The sequence below is a fragment of the Eriocheir sinensis genome, chromosome 5, assembly GCF_024679095.1.
Source record: "Eriocheir sinensis breed Jianghai 21 chromosome 5, ASM2467909v1, whole genome shotgun sequence".
NCBI lineage: Eukaryota > Metazoa > Arthropoda > Malacostraca > Decapoda > Varunidae > Eriocheir > Eriocheir sinensis.
Genome location: NC_066513.1, coordinates 3170072 through 3185017, shown reverse-complemented (window position 1 = coordinate 3185017; position 14946 = coordinate 3170072). Strand labels below are relative to the sequence as shown.

General features: G+C 52.3%; 1 protein-coding gene across 4 annotated transcripts in view; it reads left to right on the top strand.

The window, feature by feature from the left end:
* The first annotated feature begins 3423 nt into the window (after positions 1 to 3423).
* LOC126983472 (rho guanine nucleotide exchange factor 11-like) overlaps positions 3424 to 14946 on the top strand; it is a 204507-nt gene continuing 192984 nt past the window's right edge. For 3 of the 4 annotated variants that reach the window (XM_050836209.1, XM_050836186.1, XM_050836175.1), the window contains exon 1: positions 3425 to 5316. In XM_050836209.1, the coding sequence (XP_050692166.1) occupies positions 3831 to 5316 (1486 nt within the window). In that variant the 5' untranslated portion in view covers positions 3425 to 3830. Of the gene's footprint in view, positions 5317 to 14946 lie in introns of all 4 variants that reach the window. The other variant, XM_050836197.1, reaches the window with a different exon arrangement.

The following is a 14946-nucleotide window of genomic DNA, read 5'->3' as shown; positions in this document are numbered from 1 at the left end:
TTAGTTGAAACAAAGACGGGAAAAATAAAACTAGAAAATGTTTAACGTGTAAAAGGAGGAAATGAAGATATAGGAAGCAAAAGTGATGAAAGGAGTATTTTATCGAGACAGTACGAGGGAGCGGCGTCCCCTCGTTGTCGGGCCGAGTTGTGGCCTGGCGCGAGGCTGCGGCATTCAAGTGGGATTCAATTAGCGCCGCAGGTCGGGCCACACAACGAAGGCCACGCCGTGCATGTTTAGCTGCGGGACACGATGACCAGAGAGCTTTGTTTGCTGACGCGAGGCTAATGTCGCTCGCCTTGTCTGGTGCGTGGAGGAGTCAGGTTACGTTGCCGTGTGTGGACGCAGTGGTTTTATTTTACCGTTCCTCTCTCTGGTTTGTGTTCACTGTGTGTTTGTGTTCACTGTGTGTTTGTGTTTTCGTCTGCATCGTTTTGATTTTGAATTGTTTTAGTTCGAATGTCACTCCTTCTTTTACCTTCGTTTCTTGAAGTAAAACCCAATTGTGTGCCGCTTGCCCTCCGCAGAGCAAGTATGTGGCACGCGTGTGTGTATGTGTGTGTGTGTGTGTGTGTGTGTGTGTGTGTGTGTGTGTGTGTGTGTGTGTGTGTGTGTGTGTAATTCACCTCGGCCTGATTACGAATTGGACTCGCAATCGCCAGTAAGTACCCTGCCGACAAGAGCAAGCTCATAATAGTGTATCTCTGGGTACTGCCAGGACCTCCCTGCCTGAGCGGAGCTCGAACCTCCGCCTCACAGGCCACGAAGCCTGGCATCGCAGAGCTTTTTACCACTGAGCTACTAAGCGGTGTGTGTGTGTGTGTGTGTGTGTGTGTGTGTGTGTGTGTGATGGCATTAACTTCAGACAATGTATAGAAGATAATAGTCAATCTTTCAACTGTTACATCACGTAAGAAAATCAACATTTTTCGTATATAATGAAATGTTGAAGTACTAAGTTAACTGGCTCTTAACAGTTTGTGCTTTTGACTGAAAAATTAATCGATATGTTAGTTTGACGCATCCAAATCGCCTTGCGTCACTACTCTGGCGTCCGCAGCGAGTTTGCAGCTGACTGATGAATGGTTACTGGTGTGTGTCGGCGGGTGCGCCGGGGAGGCGGCTTAAAGGTGTGACATTTTCCTTACTGTCACTTCATTATTTGTTCTGCTGCCATTTCAAGTATGTACATGTATGTATTTATGCATATTAATGTTATATATATAGATATATATATATATATATATATATATATATATATATATATATATATATATATATATATATATATATATATATATACACACACACACACACAGTGTGTGTGTGTGTGTGTGTGTGTGTGTGTGTGTGTGTGTGTGTGTGTGTGTGTGTCTGTCGTGCTGCTCCTCGTCACCTCCAGATTAGCAACACTTCGCCGAACTCTTGAGCCGCACGACGCGGAGCAAACTTTGCGTAATTAGTTCGTGAAGTTTGTGCCGCCGCGGTGTTGAGGACGCCTCGCCTCACCGTGAGGCCGACAGTTAGGGCGAGGTACTGTGCTCCGAGCCGGCCCCTTTAAGACAGCAGGGAGAGCAGCTTGCGGGTGCCGCGGCAGTACTGTACGACGGAGCGGCCCATGCTAGGGCCATGCCCCCCTCCCCTCCACGTGGGAAACAACAGCAGTGGACCCCTTCCACCCCCCTCGCCGGGGCCCAACATGCGGCCCGCATGGGGCATGCGTGGTCTGGGCTGTTCCATCCGAGTTGGGGCTTTTAGAGAACGAAAAGAAAACGAGCAGCACGAGGGAGAACGGTGCTTTGTCAGGAGTGACTAAAATTGTTGTTCGCTTCTCCCTGGATCTGCAAAACCTTGAACCGCACGTCACGCAGATCTCCCGGCTCGGGACGCTGGCAGTGCATGCGCCTCTGCGTGTACAGCAAGTCATGAGGTTGACGAGAAGACTGCTGACGGAGCTTCGTGCAGTAAGACAACGTCCTGAAGGGTGTGTGAGCTCTCCTCCACTCCTCCCCCAGGCCGGTGGTCCTCGCCGGGCGTCCCCAGCCCCGCCGGTGTCAGGGGTGGTGGGACGGTGCGGCCGAGCCAGCTGTTCCTCCTCATCGGGGAGGATCGATAACCGGGCAGCTGGCGGTGGACGTGAGCCGCGCTGACCCGGCTCCTGCTCCTGCCCGCGACGCGTGGCCCGGCAGCCGCGGCCCTGCACAGACTGAGATGTCTAGAGGCGGAAGTGAATACTGTGGCACTAGTATGGCGCAGCCTATTATCCAATGACTACCGTCTCTCTCTCTCTCTCTCTCTCTCTCTCTCTCTCTCTCTCTCTCTCTCTCTCTCTCTCTCTCTCTCTCTCTCTCTCTCTCTCTCTCTCTCTCTCTCTCTCTCTAACGCATACATGCACTGGGTTACTTAAGTATATAATAGTGCGCAGCATCCATAATTACCTGCTTGGGTCATGCCATCACCATCATTTGAGTACATCACAGTAGCCCACACGACATGACGGCCGCGTGGTGGTGACCGCACGGACAGGTGATGAGCGTGATTTCTCAGAGTGACGTTGACCCCGTGGTGGTGAGGGCAGGGCTGCTGGTGAAGCATTGTGGTGGTGACCGTGACCCTGTGGTGATGACGGTGACCTTGTGATGACCCGAGGTGGTGGTGAATAATGTGCGGCGGGAGCAAGGGAGGGTGACCAGGCCGCTCAGATCAATACTATCACCCCTGCCTCCAGCCTCCCCTCTCCCTCTTTCTCTCCCTCGCTCTCTTTTACCTCCCCTACATTCTCTCCCACCGTCTCCACCTGATCCTCTCACACCGCCTGCATCCACATATTCTGTCCTCCATTTTCTTCAACACCTCTTCGCATTCACTCACATACGAGCAAATATATAATCGTAACATCTTTAGTTGAAGCAGCAGCAGTAGCATTAACCGTAGTAGTAGTAGTAGTAGTAGTAGTAGTAGTAGTAAGTCATTGTTGTTGATGGTGGCGGCGGCGGTGGGGCCGGCGAAGGCGGCACCACCAGCTGGTGTGTCTCCGTCCCTCGGGTGTCCCCGCCGCGGTAAGGGCCCTCGGGAGGCCCCCGTCATTGGGTATTGTCCGCGCTGCCTGGATCAGCTGGGCCGCATCCTCCACGCGTGGGCTGCACGGGCCAGAGGAGGGAGATGCTTGCAGGTGCAGCAACTCCCTGCCCGCTCCCTCGGGCCTCGCCTTCCTCATCTCGTTGTCGGTGATATAATTCTCCTTGTGCCGAGCCTTTCCCCGCTGCCTCGTCCAGCACCGTGTGCGGCGTGCGTGGGGCCCGAGAGCCCCGGCGTGTCGTCGGGGGAAGGGAGCCTGTAGGGGAGGCAGGTTGCCACCCGGCAGTGTGTGGCAACTGACGCCGCGTACTCGCCTCAGCCATCCATATTGAAGTCCAGCAGTTGGAGTACGAGAGTGGGTGTGTACGCACGGTGTGTTCCGCAGCCCTGCCGCCTCGCTGCCCGTGTCGTGTGTCGTGTGCCGCCCCCTTCGTGTTGACGTCGTCCTGCACAGGTGCCGCCGTACGGTGTGCCCGGTGACGTGTGGCAGACAGGTGTCGCGTGAGAATACAGAGTCGTGCGTCGAGTGCCTGGCTGGCCCAGTGAGAGGAGTCTGTGCAGGAGCGTGGCCGCCGCCATGGCTCAATAAGGCAAGGACATGGCCGTCTCCACCACCGTTCGAAGCTTCTGTCGTTTTTTCAGTGCACTAGGAACCTTTGCCGCCTGGGAAGACCCGTAGCCTCGCCCCGCAGCGCCGCGAGGACCACTAGTGCCGGCCGCAGGCCACTCTCTCCCGCAGCGTCGGCCAAGCCATGGTGATGAACACGTTCCGGTCAAAGTTGCGGCGGCGCCGCGACGAGCTCTTCCGCCGGGGCTCGGACGAGTCTGACGAGTGGCAGTTCGTGCCCTTCAACCCCTCGGTGTACCCGGCGAACAACAACAACAGCCACACCCTCAACAACAACGGCACCACCTCCCCTGGCGAGCCCTCGGCCCCTCCCCTGCCCAAGCCGGCCCTTCGGCCCTGGGCCCTGCAGCGAGCCTCCTGGCACGAGGGCCACCCCCCAGTGCCGCCCCACGGACACGGCTCCGTGGCCAAGAGTTACTTCCCACTGCCGCCATGCCCTGACCCCTCGCCGCCCCCCTTGCCCCCTCACGGTCATGGCTACCCCATGTATCCAGGCTCTGTGCCGCCTTGGTACGGCGCCCAGTTCCACGTGTCGGGACTCAACTATCCAGCCTCGGTCCCTCCAGGCCAGGCCCGACCCTCCCCCGTGGTGCTGCGCCGTGCCACCCGCGCCCCGCCGCCCCCCGCCGAGGAGCCGTCCTCCGAGCGGGGCTCCAGCAGGCCCAACAGTGGCGGGCCCACAGCAACCAGTGGCGGCTCCAGGCCCAACAGTGGCGGGCCCACAGCCAGCAGTGGCGGCTCCAGGCCCAACAGTGGCGGGCCCACAGCCAGCAGTGGCGGCTCCAGGCCCAACAGTGGCGGGCCCACAGCCAGCAGTGGCGGCTCCAGGCCCAACAGTGGCGGGCCCACAGCCAGCAGTGGCGGCTCCAGGCCCAACAGTGGCGGGCCCACAGCCAGCAGTGGCGGCTCCAGGCCTAACTCTGCTGGACCCATAGCAAGCAGTGGCGGACCCACTACCTCTGTTGGAAGCTTCAGATCCAACAGTGTCGGCGCCGCACCCGCCACTACGGTCCCGAGGTCCAGCAGCGGCGGCCCCGGACCCTTGGCCACAGGGTCAAGACCAAACAGCGGCGGACCTCCACCCTCAGGCGGGAGCCACCGACCCACCAGCGGCGGGCTGGCCCCCAGCACCACCGGCTCTAGGCCCGCCGGCGTCAGGGGACACTCCAGACCCAACAGCATCGCTAGCATGGAGGGCCTTGGCTCCATCGTGGCGCCCCCCAGGGTGCCGCCGCGGCCCAACAGTGGCTGCTCCGATGTGGTGGACGGCCTCGCCCTGAGCCCCGAAGGCCCCGCCCCCGAGGTGCCGCCCCACGGCCGCCCAAAGGTGCCGCCCCATCTGATCAGCCCAAGGAACAACATCCCAGGCGCCACCCTCCCCCCACCCCCCACCGTGCCCCTCCCGCCACCCCCTGTGCCCGCCCACGCCCCCACCAAGCCCACCCACCTCAACTTGGAACACCTGACGCCCTACCTGGCCTCGCTGCTCCCGGGCGGCGAGGCTCAGCAGCAGCAGGACGAGGAGTCTCCCCAGTCCCCGGAGTACAAGCTCCCCGTGGATCAGGTGCACGAGTACCGCTCCCCCTGCAGCTCCCCCGAGGCTGACCCAGGTAACGCCCGCCCCGCCGCTCCGACAGCCACGCGGCCTCGCGCCCCCCCACGCCACGCCCGCCGCCCCCACCAGGCCCCGCCCCCTCCTCACACACACACACACACACACACACACACACACACACGCACACACAAAGCGTAAATGGCCATAGTTCTTTCCTAAAGAGAATATAGTTTTCGTGTTTTTTTCAACAATAATAATGATAATGACAGTAGTAATAGATAAAATAATAATACTGATATAATAGTCCCTTCGACTTAAAGCTCAGACTTGTTGCAGAAGTCGCGGTGCTCCCATCACCGGTCAGCGTCAGGAATGCTCTCAGGCGGAGTCCCGTGTATGGGCAGCACAGAATGTCTCCCCCCTGCTGAGTATCCCCGCAGCACACCACTGGAAGGGAGGGAAGGGGGTTATGAAGCTGACGGTGTGCTGAGGTGGTCGTCACTCAGCAACACACACCACCAACGCAACACAAAGTCACAGCCTGCATCACCTCACTACACACAGACGGGGCAACACACCCGCAGACTTTAATCTGCAACAAATACAACACCACGTCGTAACACATCACCAACACATCTCAACACCACATAATCATCTCGGCGTCTCAGGTGTTTGGGTGTTGCTGAACAGACAGCTTATAGGGTCATAGTCCAAAACCTTTCGTCGCCCAAACACATACACTTAAGAAGGCTTTCGTAGGATTTGTGGGCATTTCCAGGGGTAGTTTCATGACCCTGGTGGTAGTTTGACAAAGCTTCTGCGCCATGAACGTAGACAGACACTCATGGGGACGCGGTTAACCTCTTTTTTTTGTCCTTTTGAAATTATTAGTGTGAGAAAAAAATGAAGCTAAAATACCGACCTTAGTGTCTGCAATCCTCCCTTTCTACCTGGTTCGTGTCTTAAAATAATAACTGCGATACCAAACACAAACTGACACACTGCACTCACCCGGAACACACAGGCTCAACACACCGGCGCTTAGCTTTGCCCAGAACACCCCAGACGCAACACAGAGCGGGGCATGGCCTTGGAGGAAGAGTTACAGGGAGTTTTTTTTTTTTTTTTCTCCTGCCGTGGCCACATACCTGCCTGCCCCGCGCGGTCATCTGCAAATTAAGGGTCACGGAGGTCAGGGCTGGGCCGAGCTACACACACACACACACACACACACACACACACACACACACACACACACACACACTCGGGCCATGGCGGCGGGCAGGGGACAGGGCCAGGACGTGTTCCCTTCGTCACCTTCTGTCGGTTTGTAGATTCGAGGTGATGTAGACTTGGGGGGGAGAGGAGGGGGAGGGGGGGGTGGCTGAGCGGCGCCTCCATCTATACTGCACCGCCGCCGCCGCCACCTCCTGTCTTTGCCTCCTCCTCCTCCTCCTCCTCCTTTCCCTTTCCCTTTTATTACCCCTACCTACCTGTTTCTCCCTCCCCTCCCTCTCTCCCTCCCTCCACGTAACTCATATTCCTCCTCCTTCCCTTCCTCCTCATCTCTCACACCTGCTCCTTTCCCTCCCTCCCTCCCTCCCTCTTTCACCTGTCCCTTTCCTTCCCTTCTTCACCTGCCAGCTCCCTTTTTTTTCTCTCCATATTCCTCCCTTTTCTCTCTCCCTCATCTCCCTCCTTTCTTTCCTCTCCTTTTCCTCCCTCCTTTCCCTCCTTCACCTGTTCCTCTCCCTCCCTTCTTCACCTGTCTACTCCCTTATTTTCCTCCTCCTCCATGTTCCTCCTAATTTCTATCTTTTTTCCCCTCCATCTTTTTTCCTTCCATTTCTTATCTCCCTTCCCTGTTTATTCACTCCTGCCTCCCTCCTCCCTGTTCTTCTTCCTCCCTCTTGACTCTTTTTCTCTCTCCCTCCCTCCCCCATTCATTACTCGTATCCAGCTCTTCATTTATCTCCCTTGTTTATATTCTCTTCTCCCTCCCTCCCTTCCTTTTTTTCTACCTTACTATCATTTCCCTCCGGCTCCCTCACCCTTTAAGCTTTCTATCTCCCTCACCCTTGCAGACTCTCCTCCCTTTATCTCTTTCTTACCTCCCTAACCTTACTATTTGTTCCCTTTCCCCTCCCTTCCTTACCTCCCTAACCTCAATACATTCATCCTTCAGTTCCCTTCCTCCCTTTCTCTCCCCTTCCTTCCTACCTCCCTAACCTCAATACATTCATCCTTCAGTTCCCTTCCTCCCTTTCTCTCCCCTCCCTTCCTCCCTTCCTTACCTCCCTAACCTCAATACATTCATCCTCCCTTTCTCTCCCCTCCCTTCCTCCCTTCCTTACCTCCCTAACCTCAATACATTCATCCTTCAGTTCCCTTCCTCCCTTTCTCTCCCCTCCCTTCCTCCCCTCCTAACCTCCCTAACCTCAATACATTCATCCTTCAGTTCCCTTTCTCCCTTTCTCTCCCCTCCCTTCCTTACCTCCCTAACCTCAATACATTCATCCTTCAGTTCCCTTCCTCCCTTTCTCTCCGATCACTTCCTCCCCTCCTTACCTCCCTAACCTCAATACATTCATCCTTCAGTTCCCTTTCTCCCTTTCTCTCCCCTCCCTTCCTTACCTCCCTAACCTCAATACATTCTCCCTTCAGTTCCCTTACTCCCTTTCTCTCCCCTCCCTTCCTCCCTTCCTTACCTCCCTAACCTCAATACATTCTCCCTTCAGTTCCCTTACTCCCTTGCTCTCCCCTCCCTTCCTAACCTCCCTAACCTCAATACATTCATCCTTCAGTTCCCTTCCTCCCTTTCTCTCCCCTCCCTTCCTTTCCTCCCTAACCTCAATACATTCTCCCTTCAGTTCCCTTACTCCCTTGCTCTCCCCTCCCTTCCTTTCCTCCCTAACCTCAATACATTCTCCCTTCAGTTCCCTTACTCCCTTTCTCTCCCCTCCCTTCCTTACCTCCCTAACCTCAATACCTTCTCCCTTCAGTCCCCTTACTCCCTTTCTCTCCCCTCCCTTCCTTACCTCCCTAACCTCAATACCTTCATCCTTCAGTTTCCTTACTCCCTTTCTCTCCCCTTCCTTTCTCCCTTCCTTACCTCCCTAACCTCAATACCTTCTCCCTTCAGTTCCCTTACTCCCTTTCTCTCCCCTTCCTTTCTCCCTTCCTTACCTCCCTAACCTCAATACCTTCTCCCTTCAGTTCCCTTACTCCCTTTCTCTCCCTCCCTTCCTTACCTCCCTAACCTCAATACCTTCTCCCTTCAGTCCCCTTACTCCCTTTCTCTCCCCTTCCTTTCTCCCTTCCTTACCTCCTTACCCTTAATACCTTCTCCCTTCAACTCCATTATTCTTGCAGACTCACTTCTTTCCTTCCCTTCACTCACCTCTCAACCCATTATGCTGTCACTCACTACTCACAACATATATCGTCACCCTCATAAAATAATCGCCTAAGTCATTTTTCAGCAATTTCCAGGTTCTTGTCTACATCAATTTTTCAACAGGTGACGCCCATTTTTGTATAGTTGCCTTCGTCATTCAGGGTTTGAGTGTTCTAGAATTGGCCTTTTCATTTCTCCCTAAATCTTAAGCCAAATGAGATGATGACAGTTCTTTTATGATATCCTGTATAGTAGAAAATATTGACTTAGGCGGTTTGTTTACGAAGGTGACGATAATCCCTTCCTCCTTCCCTTCCCTCCTCCCCTTCCCTCTCTTCCTCCCTATGCACTCTTTCACGTCTCCAGAGTGTCCATGGTGGCGTGTGGAATGCTCTGAAAGATGATATAGAGAAGAGCAAGAAAGGGGACAGGAATTCTATGTTTTGTGTGTACAGGAAAGTGGAATGTTGCTGAGAGTAAAAGAGGAAAGGGAAACGGTGGATGGTAAAGGGGAGGAAAAGGTAAGGGAGAAGCAGGGTAAAGGGTTAGAGCTTAGAGGTAAGGGGTGAAGGGGGCAAGGGAAGGGAGGGTAAGAGGGGGAAGGAAGGGTCAGGGGGAGGGGGGAGAGGTAAGGCGTGACAAGGGGGTAAGGGAAGAGAGGGTAAGGGGGGAAAGGGAGGGTCATGGGGAGGGGGGAGAGGTAAGGGGTGAAGGGGGTAAGGGAAGGGAGGGACAGGGTGAGGGGGGAGAGGTAAGGGGTGAGGGAGCGGGATTCACGGAAGTGTGTGTGAGGGACCGTTCCAAGCAGTTGACCCTGAGAGAGAGAGAGAGAGAGAGAGAGAGAGAGAGAGACAATCTGACTCTCTCTCTCTCTCTCTCTCTCTCTCTCTCTCGTTACGTATATTACCTTCCGGCCCACTTTCACCTTTGCTCTCTCTCCTAAAATATTTCCTCCTCCTCCTCCTCCTCCTCCTCCTCCTCCTCCTCCTCAGTCAGTCTCGCCTGACCTCCTCAGTCTCGCCTGACCTCCTCAAAGGGACAGACGTTGACCTTGCTGCTGCTGCGGCATCAAACCTTAACCTTGCTTTTCACCTCGTCTGGTGAAACGACACTTGTTATTTTGTGTGTGAATCGACTCCGTGTGTTACATTTTAACGTCACAACTTTTGAAATCCGTTCATCCACGTTTTTAATTAACCGTTACTTAAATAGGCCCGTACGCCTTCTCAGAAATCGAACGACTAACTGTGCTTGTTTACTTTTCTGATGTAGCACCACTCAACTTAATTAATTAACGTCTAACTCAGTGCTGTGACGCGTCTAACTAGTGTTTGAAGTGTTGCGAGGATTACCTTACAGTGAGAGGACTTCCCTGCTGAGCTGAGCGGTTAAGTTATATATCGACTTTTTTTGTGTTTCCTGTCTTTCCCCAGTAGGATTACAACTGCACGACCTAACACAGCACCCAGTGAAAGACAGTGAGCTTCTTGTGTCTAACTAACGTAGAAAATCTGTCACTAACGTAGAAGTACAAAGCTTGACCCGTATACCAGCACACCTGTTTTGAAAAGGAGGAAAAGTTTAATCCCCCAGAGAATTTTAATCCCGGAGGGAAAACACGTGCGGGCCCTCATAGACGCCACACCTCAAACTCTCCCGCGTGACTCGACCGATTTAAAGCCGCCTCCCTCCAGGTGTTGACCTTAGTCCACGCGGATACAAAATTCATCTTAACTGCAGTTAACACAATTATATCGTCTTGCAACAGTAAATAAAAATTAAAAAAAGAAGTAATCATGCCGTCCAACTATCTCAATTGCTGTAATTGTTCAAAGAAATATGCTGCGATTCATTACCAAGCCAGCGACTCGATGTGTAGGTACTGTGTCTTAGACTTACGTATTCAGGCACTACAAAAAACCAACGAGGAACTACAACGCTCCAATGCGTTGATCTGGGACACCATGATGGCCTTCCCTCAACTCCCTACCCCTCATTCTTCTTCTTCTTCTTCTTCTTTCCCCGCCCTTCCTACTCCAGCTTCCTCCTCCTCAAACTCATATTCTGACGTTCTGACCCAACTACATACCCCCTCCTCCTCCTCTGCCTCGCCTGAACCCGCCTCCATCCTTACTAATCCTTCCGCCCCATCCACCTCCCTTGCTACCTCATCCACTCCCACTCCCTCTTCTCCCTCCACCACCCTTGACTCCTCCCCTATCCTCATCACCACTCCATCTTCCCCTTCCACCTCCAACACGATCTCCTCTGCCTCGCCTCAACCACCCCACTCCTCTGCAACGCCTGATCCCGCCGCCACCCTTACCATTCCTTCTACTCCATCCACCTCCCTTCCTACCCCATCCACCTCCATCCACAGTACCACTCCCCTTTCTCCCGCTCTCCCTTCCTCTCCCTCCAACACCCTTGACTCCTCCCCTATCCTCATCACCCTCCATCCTCCACTTCCACCTCCAACACGAACTCAACCGCCGCCGCCTACTCCACTTCTGATACCACATCTCCCTCCATCCACCTCACCCTCCACCCTTTCCCAGCCACCCACTACTAACACCACCACCACTTCCAAACCCACCTTAGCCCGCGCTCCCTTGTACCTCGCGCCCTTCCAGAAGAAATCACAAGACCATTCTACCAGCTGTCACTTGTACAGAACCAGACGCTGTTTCCTGGTATGGGCAAACTAACTACTAGAGTCAATTTAGTTGGAGACAGTGTGGTGAGAGGCCAACTTACGGAGTTTTGTGGTCGGAATACGTTGACACGGCAGCGTTTCTGTATCCCCGGAGCCAAACTGGACGATATTGAATCAGCTGTCGATGCAGTTTCAGTAAATGCGAAGGACGACACAGTGTATCTGATCCATGCGGAACCAACGACCTTCAGTCAACTCAAATTCAGGACCTGTTAGCAAAATACCGTCAAGTCATTCGGAAATACAAGACCAAGTCCCCCCATCATCGTCTCTGGAATTCTACCGAGAGTCAATACGTTCGCCGGATACAACAACAGTAAAGCGTACGGCGTCAACACTAGTCTAAAGCAGTTATGTAACGATGAAGGCGTAGGGTTCACGAACGCATGGCATCACTTCAACCAGCGCCCAGATTTGTTTTGGGAGGACGGACTCCACTTGAACGAGGTTGATTCGGCGCGGCTAGGAAGGCTCCTGAACGATGCAGTTGAAAGCTTCTCGAAAGCTATTCAAAAACTGGAGGCGAGGGCAAGGCAAAGGCAACCCTTGATCAACCGAACCGTAGCGTCGATGCGGCTTGCAAGAAACTGTGTAACCAACGACGCCTCCGACAAGCGAACTCATTCAACTCAACGCGGCCAAACCAGTAGTCACATTTCCATTTTGTACACAAATGCACGCAGTCTATTACCCAAAAGGACGAAATTAGGGCGTATATTGCAACTGAGAAACCAGATGTGGTAGCCATCACAGAGACTTGGGCCAACTCTGCACATCTAGTATCTGAACTGTCATTTCCCGGGTACAGCTTCCAAAAAATCGAATGCACAAGAAAGGAGGAGGTAATTTGCTACGTAAAAAGTACGCTCCCTGCCATAAAATAGACAAACAGGATGCAGAGAATTACGACTCCGTCTATGTGGAAATAACTGCGAATAATAAGAAACTAACACTTGCGACCGTATACAGGCCTCCAAAACAACAAGCAGCCGATGACACTGCCCTGTACGAAGAGCTTCACTCTTTAACACAAAGTAAACAAGCAATAATAATTGGGGACTTTAATTGCCCTAACATTGACTGGGGACAATTGACTGGAGATCAAGAGGGTAACAGGCTTATAGAAATGGTGGAGGATTCGTTCCTCACTCAAGCTGTAACTCAACCAACAAGAGAAAACAATCTGCTGGATCTGGTATTAGTAAGCGACCCCGACCTCATTCGCGACTGTGAAGTTGGTGAAAAATTAACGGTTGCGATCACCACTTAATCCGTTTCAATGTCAACATAAGTCACAAACTCGTAGACAATCCGTCAGTGATACCAGACTACAAAAAAGCAAATTTCAACCTAGCCCGTGAGCTGCTTCCCTCCGCGACCTGGGACCAACTTCACCTAACCGACAATACAATCGACAACGTGTGGAACAACTTCAAAGATAAGCTTTTGGGAGTAGAAAAGGCTACAGTGACGAAACCCAGGCGAGTAAATGGTGCCGTAGATCCACCGTGGATGACCAGAGAAATAAAAGGGCGGTAAACTTAATAAAGGAATTATAACCTAATGAAAGAGAATGACACGGCCGAAGCCCGTACTCAGTACCACAACAGCCTCAGAGCTTGTCGCACCCTTATTCGGAGTAGTAAACGCAACTACGAAAAACAAATAGCGCGTGACATCAAGACAAACTCAAAAAATTCTTCACATACATCAGATCGAAAAAGAAAGTAAAGTCAATATTGGTCCCCTGACAGACGAGACTGGAGCTGCAACTCAGGACAGTAAACAGATGGCCAGAATCCTCAACAGTAACTTCGCATCCGTATTCACAGTCGAGAACATCGAAACCATGCCCGAGAACCCTGACCCGCCGAGGGAATCACGCCCCTGAAAATTGACTCAATATGCGACCAAGAAGTGAAAGAGTATTTGGATAAACTCGACACGAACAAGTCAACAGGACCTGACGGTTTGTCCCCGCGGTTATTAAAGAGCTTAAACAACAAATACTTCAGCCACTCACTAACATATTCAACCAGTCTGTTCAATTGAAAAGGTCCCGGAAGACTGGAAGATGGCGAACGTAACACCAATTTTCAAAAAGGAGACAAAAGCGTTGCATTAAACTACAGGCCCATAAGTTTGACATCAGTGGCAGGAAAAATACTCGAAAAGATTATTAGAGACAAACTTGTTAAGTTTCTAGAAGACAATAATGTAATCTCCGACACCCAGCATGGCTTCAGAAACAAGCGCTCCTGCCTAACGAATCTATTAGACTTCTTCCAAGGCATATATAAGAACTGGGATGCCCACATCCCCAGTGATGTTATATACCTGGACTTTCAGAAAGCCTTCGACAAGGTACCGCACGAGCGACTCCTTAAGAAACTGCACTCGGCGGGCATTGGAGCCAATCTGATCGCGTGGATAAGAGATTGGCTCACCGACAGAAAACAACGAGTACTACTCAACGGACAGCCTTCCGATTGGCTTCCAGTCACTAGTGGAGTGCCTCAAGGGTCAGTGCTGGGACCCATTCTCTTCATCATATATATCAACGACCTCGAATCAGGACTGAAATCCACAATATCGAAATTTGCTGATGACACTAAGGTGGGGGGAAAGGCCTTCACAAAGACCGACTGCGAAATCATTCAGAAAGACCTCAATCACATTATCGAATGGTCGGAAAAATGGCAAAAGTCCTTTAATGTTGACAAATGCAAAGTCATGCACATCATGAATGGGAGACCTCTGCAAGCGATGCAGGAGGAAAAGGATCTTGGAGTCACTATCAGCAGTGACCTGAAACACGCGAATCACTGTAAAAAAGCATACAACAAAGCCAACACTATGCTCGGGTTCATAGCGAGGAACTTCGAGTGTAAAACGCCAGACGTGATGCTATCCTTGTATAATTCCATGGTAAGACCGCACCTCGAGTATGCAGTACAGTTCTGGTCTCCTAATTACAGAAAGGACATTGATTTACTGGAAAGGATTCAACGACGCGCCACGAAAATGATACCAACCTTAAGGGCTCAACCGTACGAGGAACGACTCAAGCGACTCAATCTCTTTACATTGGAGAAAAGACGCCTACGAGGAGATATGATTCAAGTCTTCAAGTATCTAAAAAAATTCAATAACGTCGATTACTCCAATTTCTTTGAATTGCAAACCAACCTAAGAACTAGAAATAACGGTTTACCCATTCAGTCTAGTCGATGTAACACAGACATCGGAAGGAGTTTCTTTTCAAACCGAGTCATCCGTCACTGGAACAATCTTCCTTCAGAAGTAGTAAATGCGAATACTATCAACTCCTTCAAATATAGAATCGACCGTCACTTCGCTGCGTCGGGAGTAAACTGAATATTGAGTTGCTTTCATCTGCTCCTCAATATCGAGGCGCTTTCATCTGCTCCTCAATATCGAGGTGCTTTCATCTGCTCCCCAGGCCCCAGGCTGTCGAGCAGATTAAATCACCAGAACGGGCAACCTCGTAATGAGCCAATAGGCTTTCTGTTGCCTGCGTTTCCATGTTTCCATGTTTCCTCCTCCTCCTC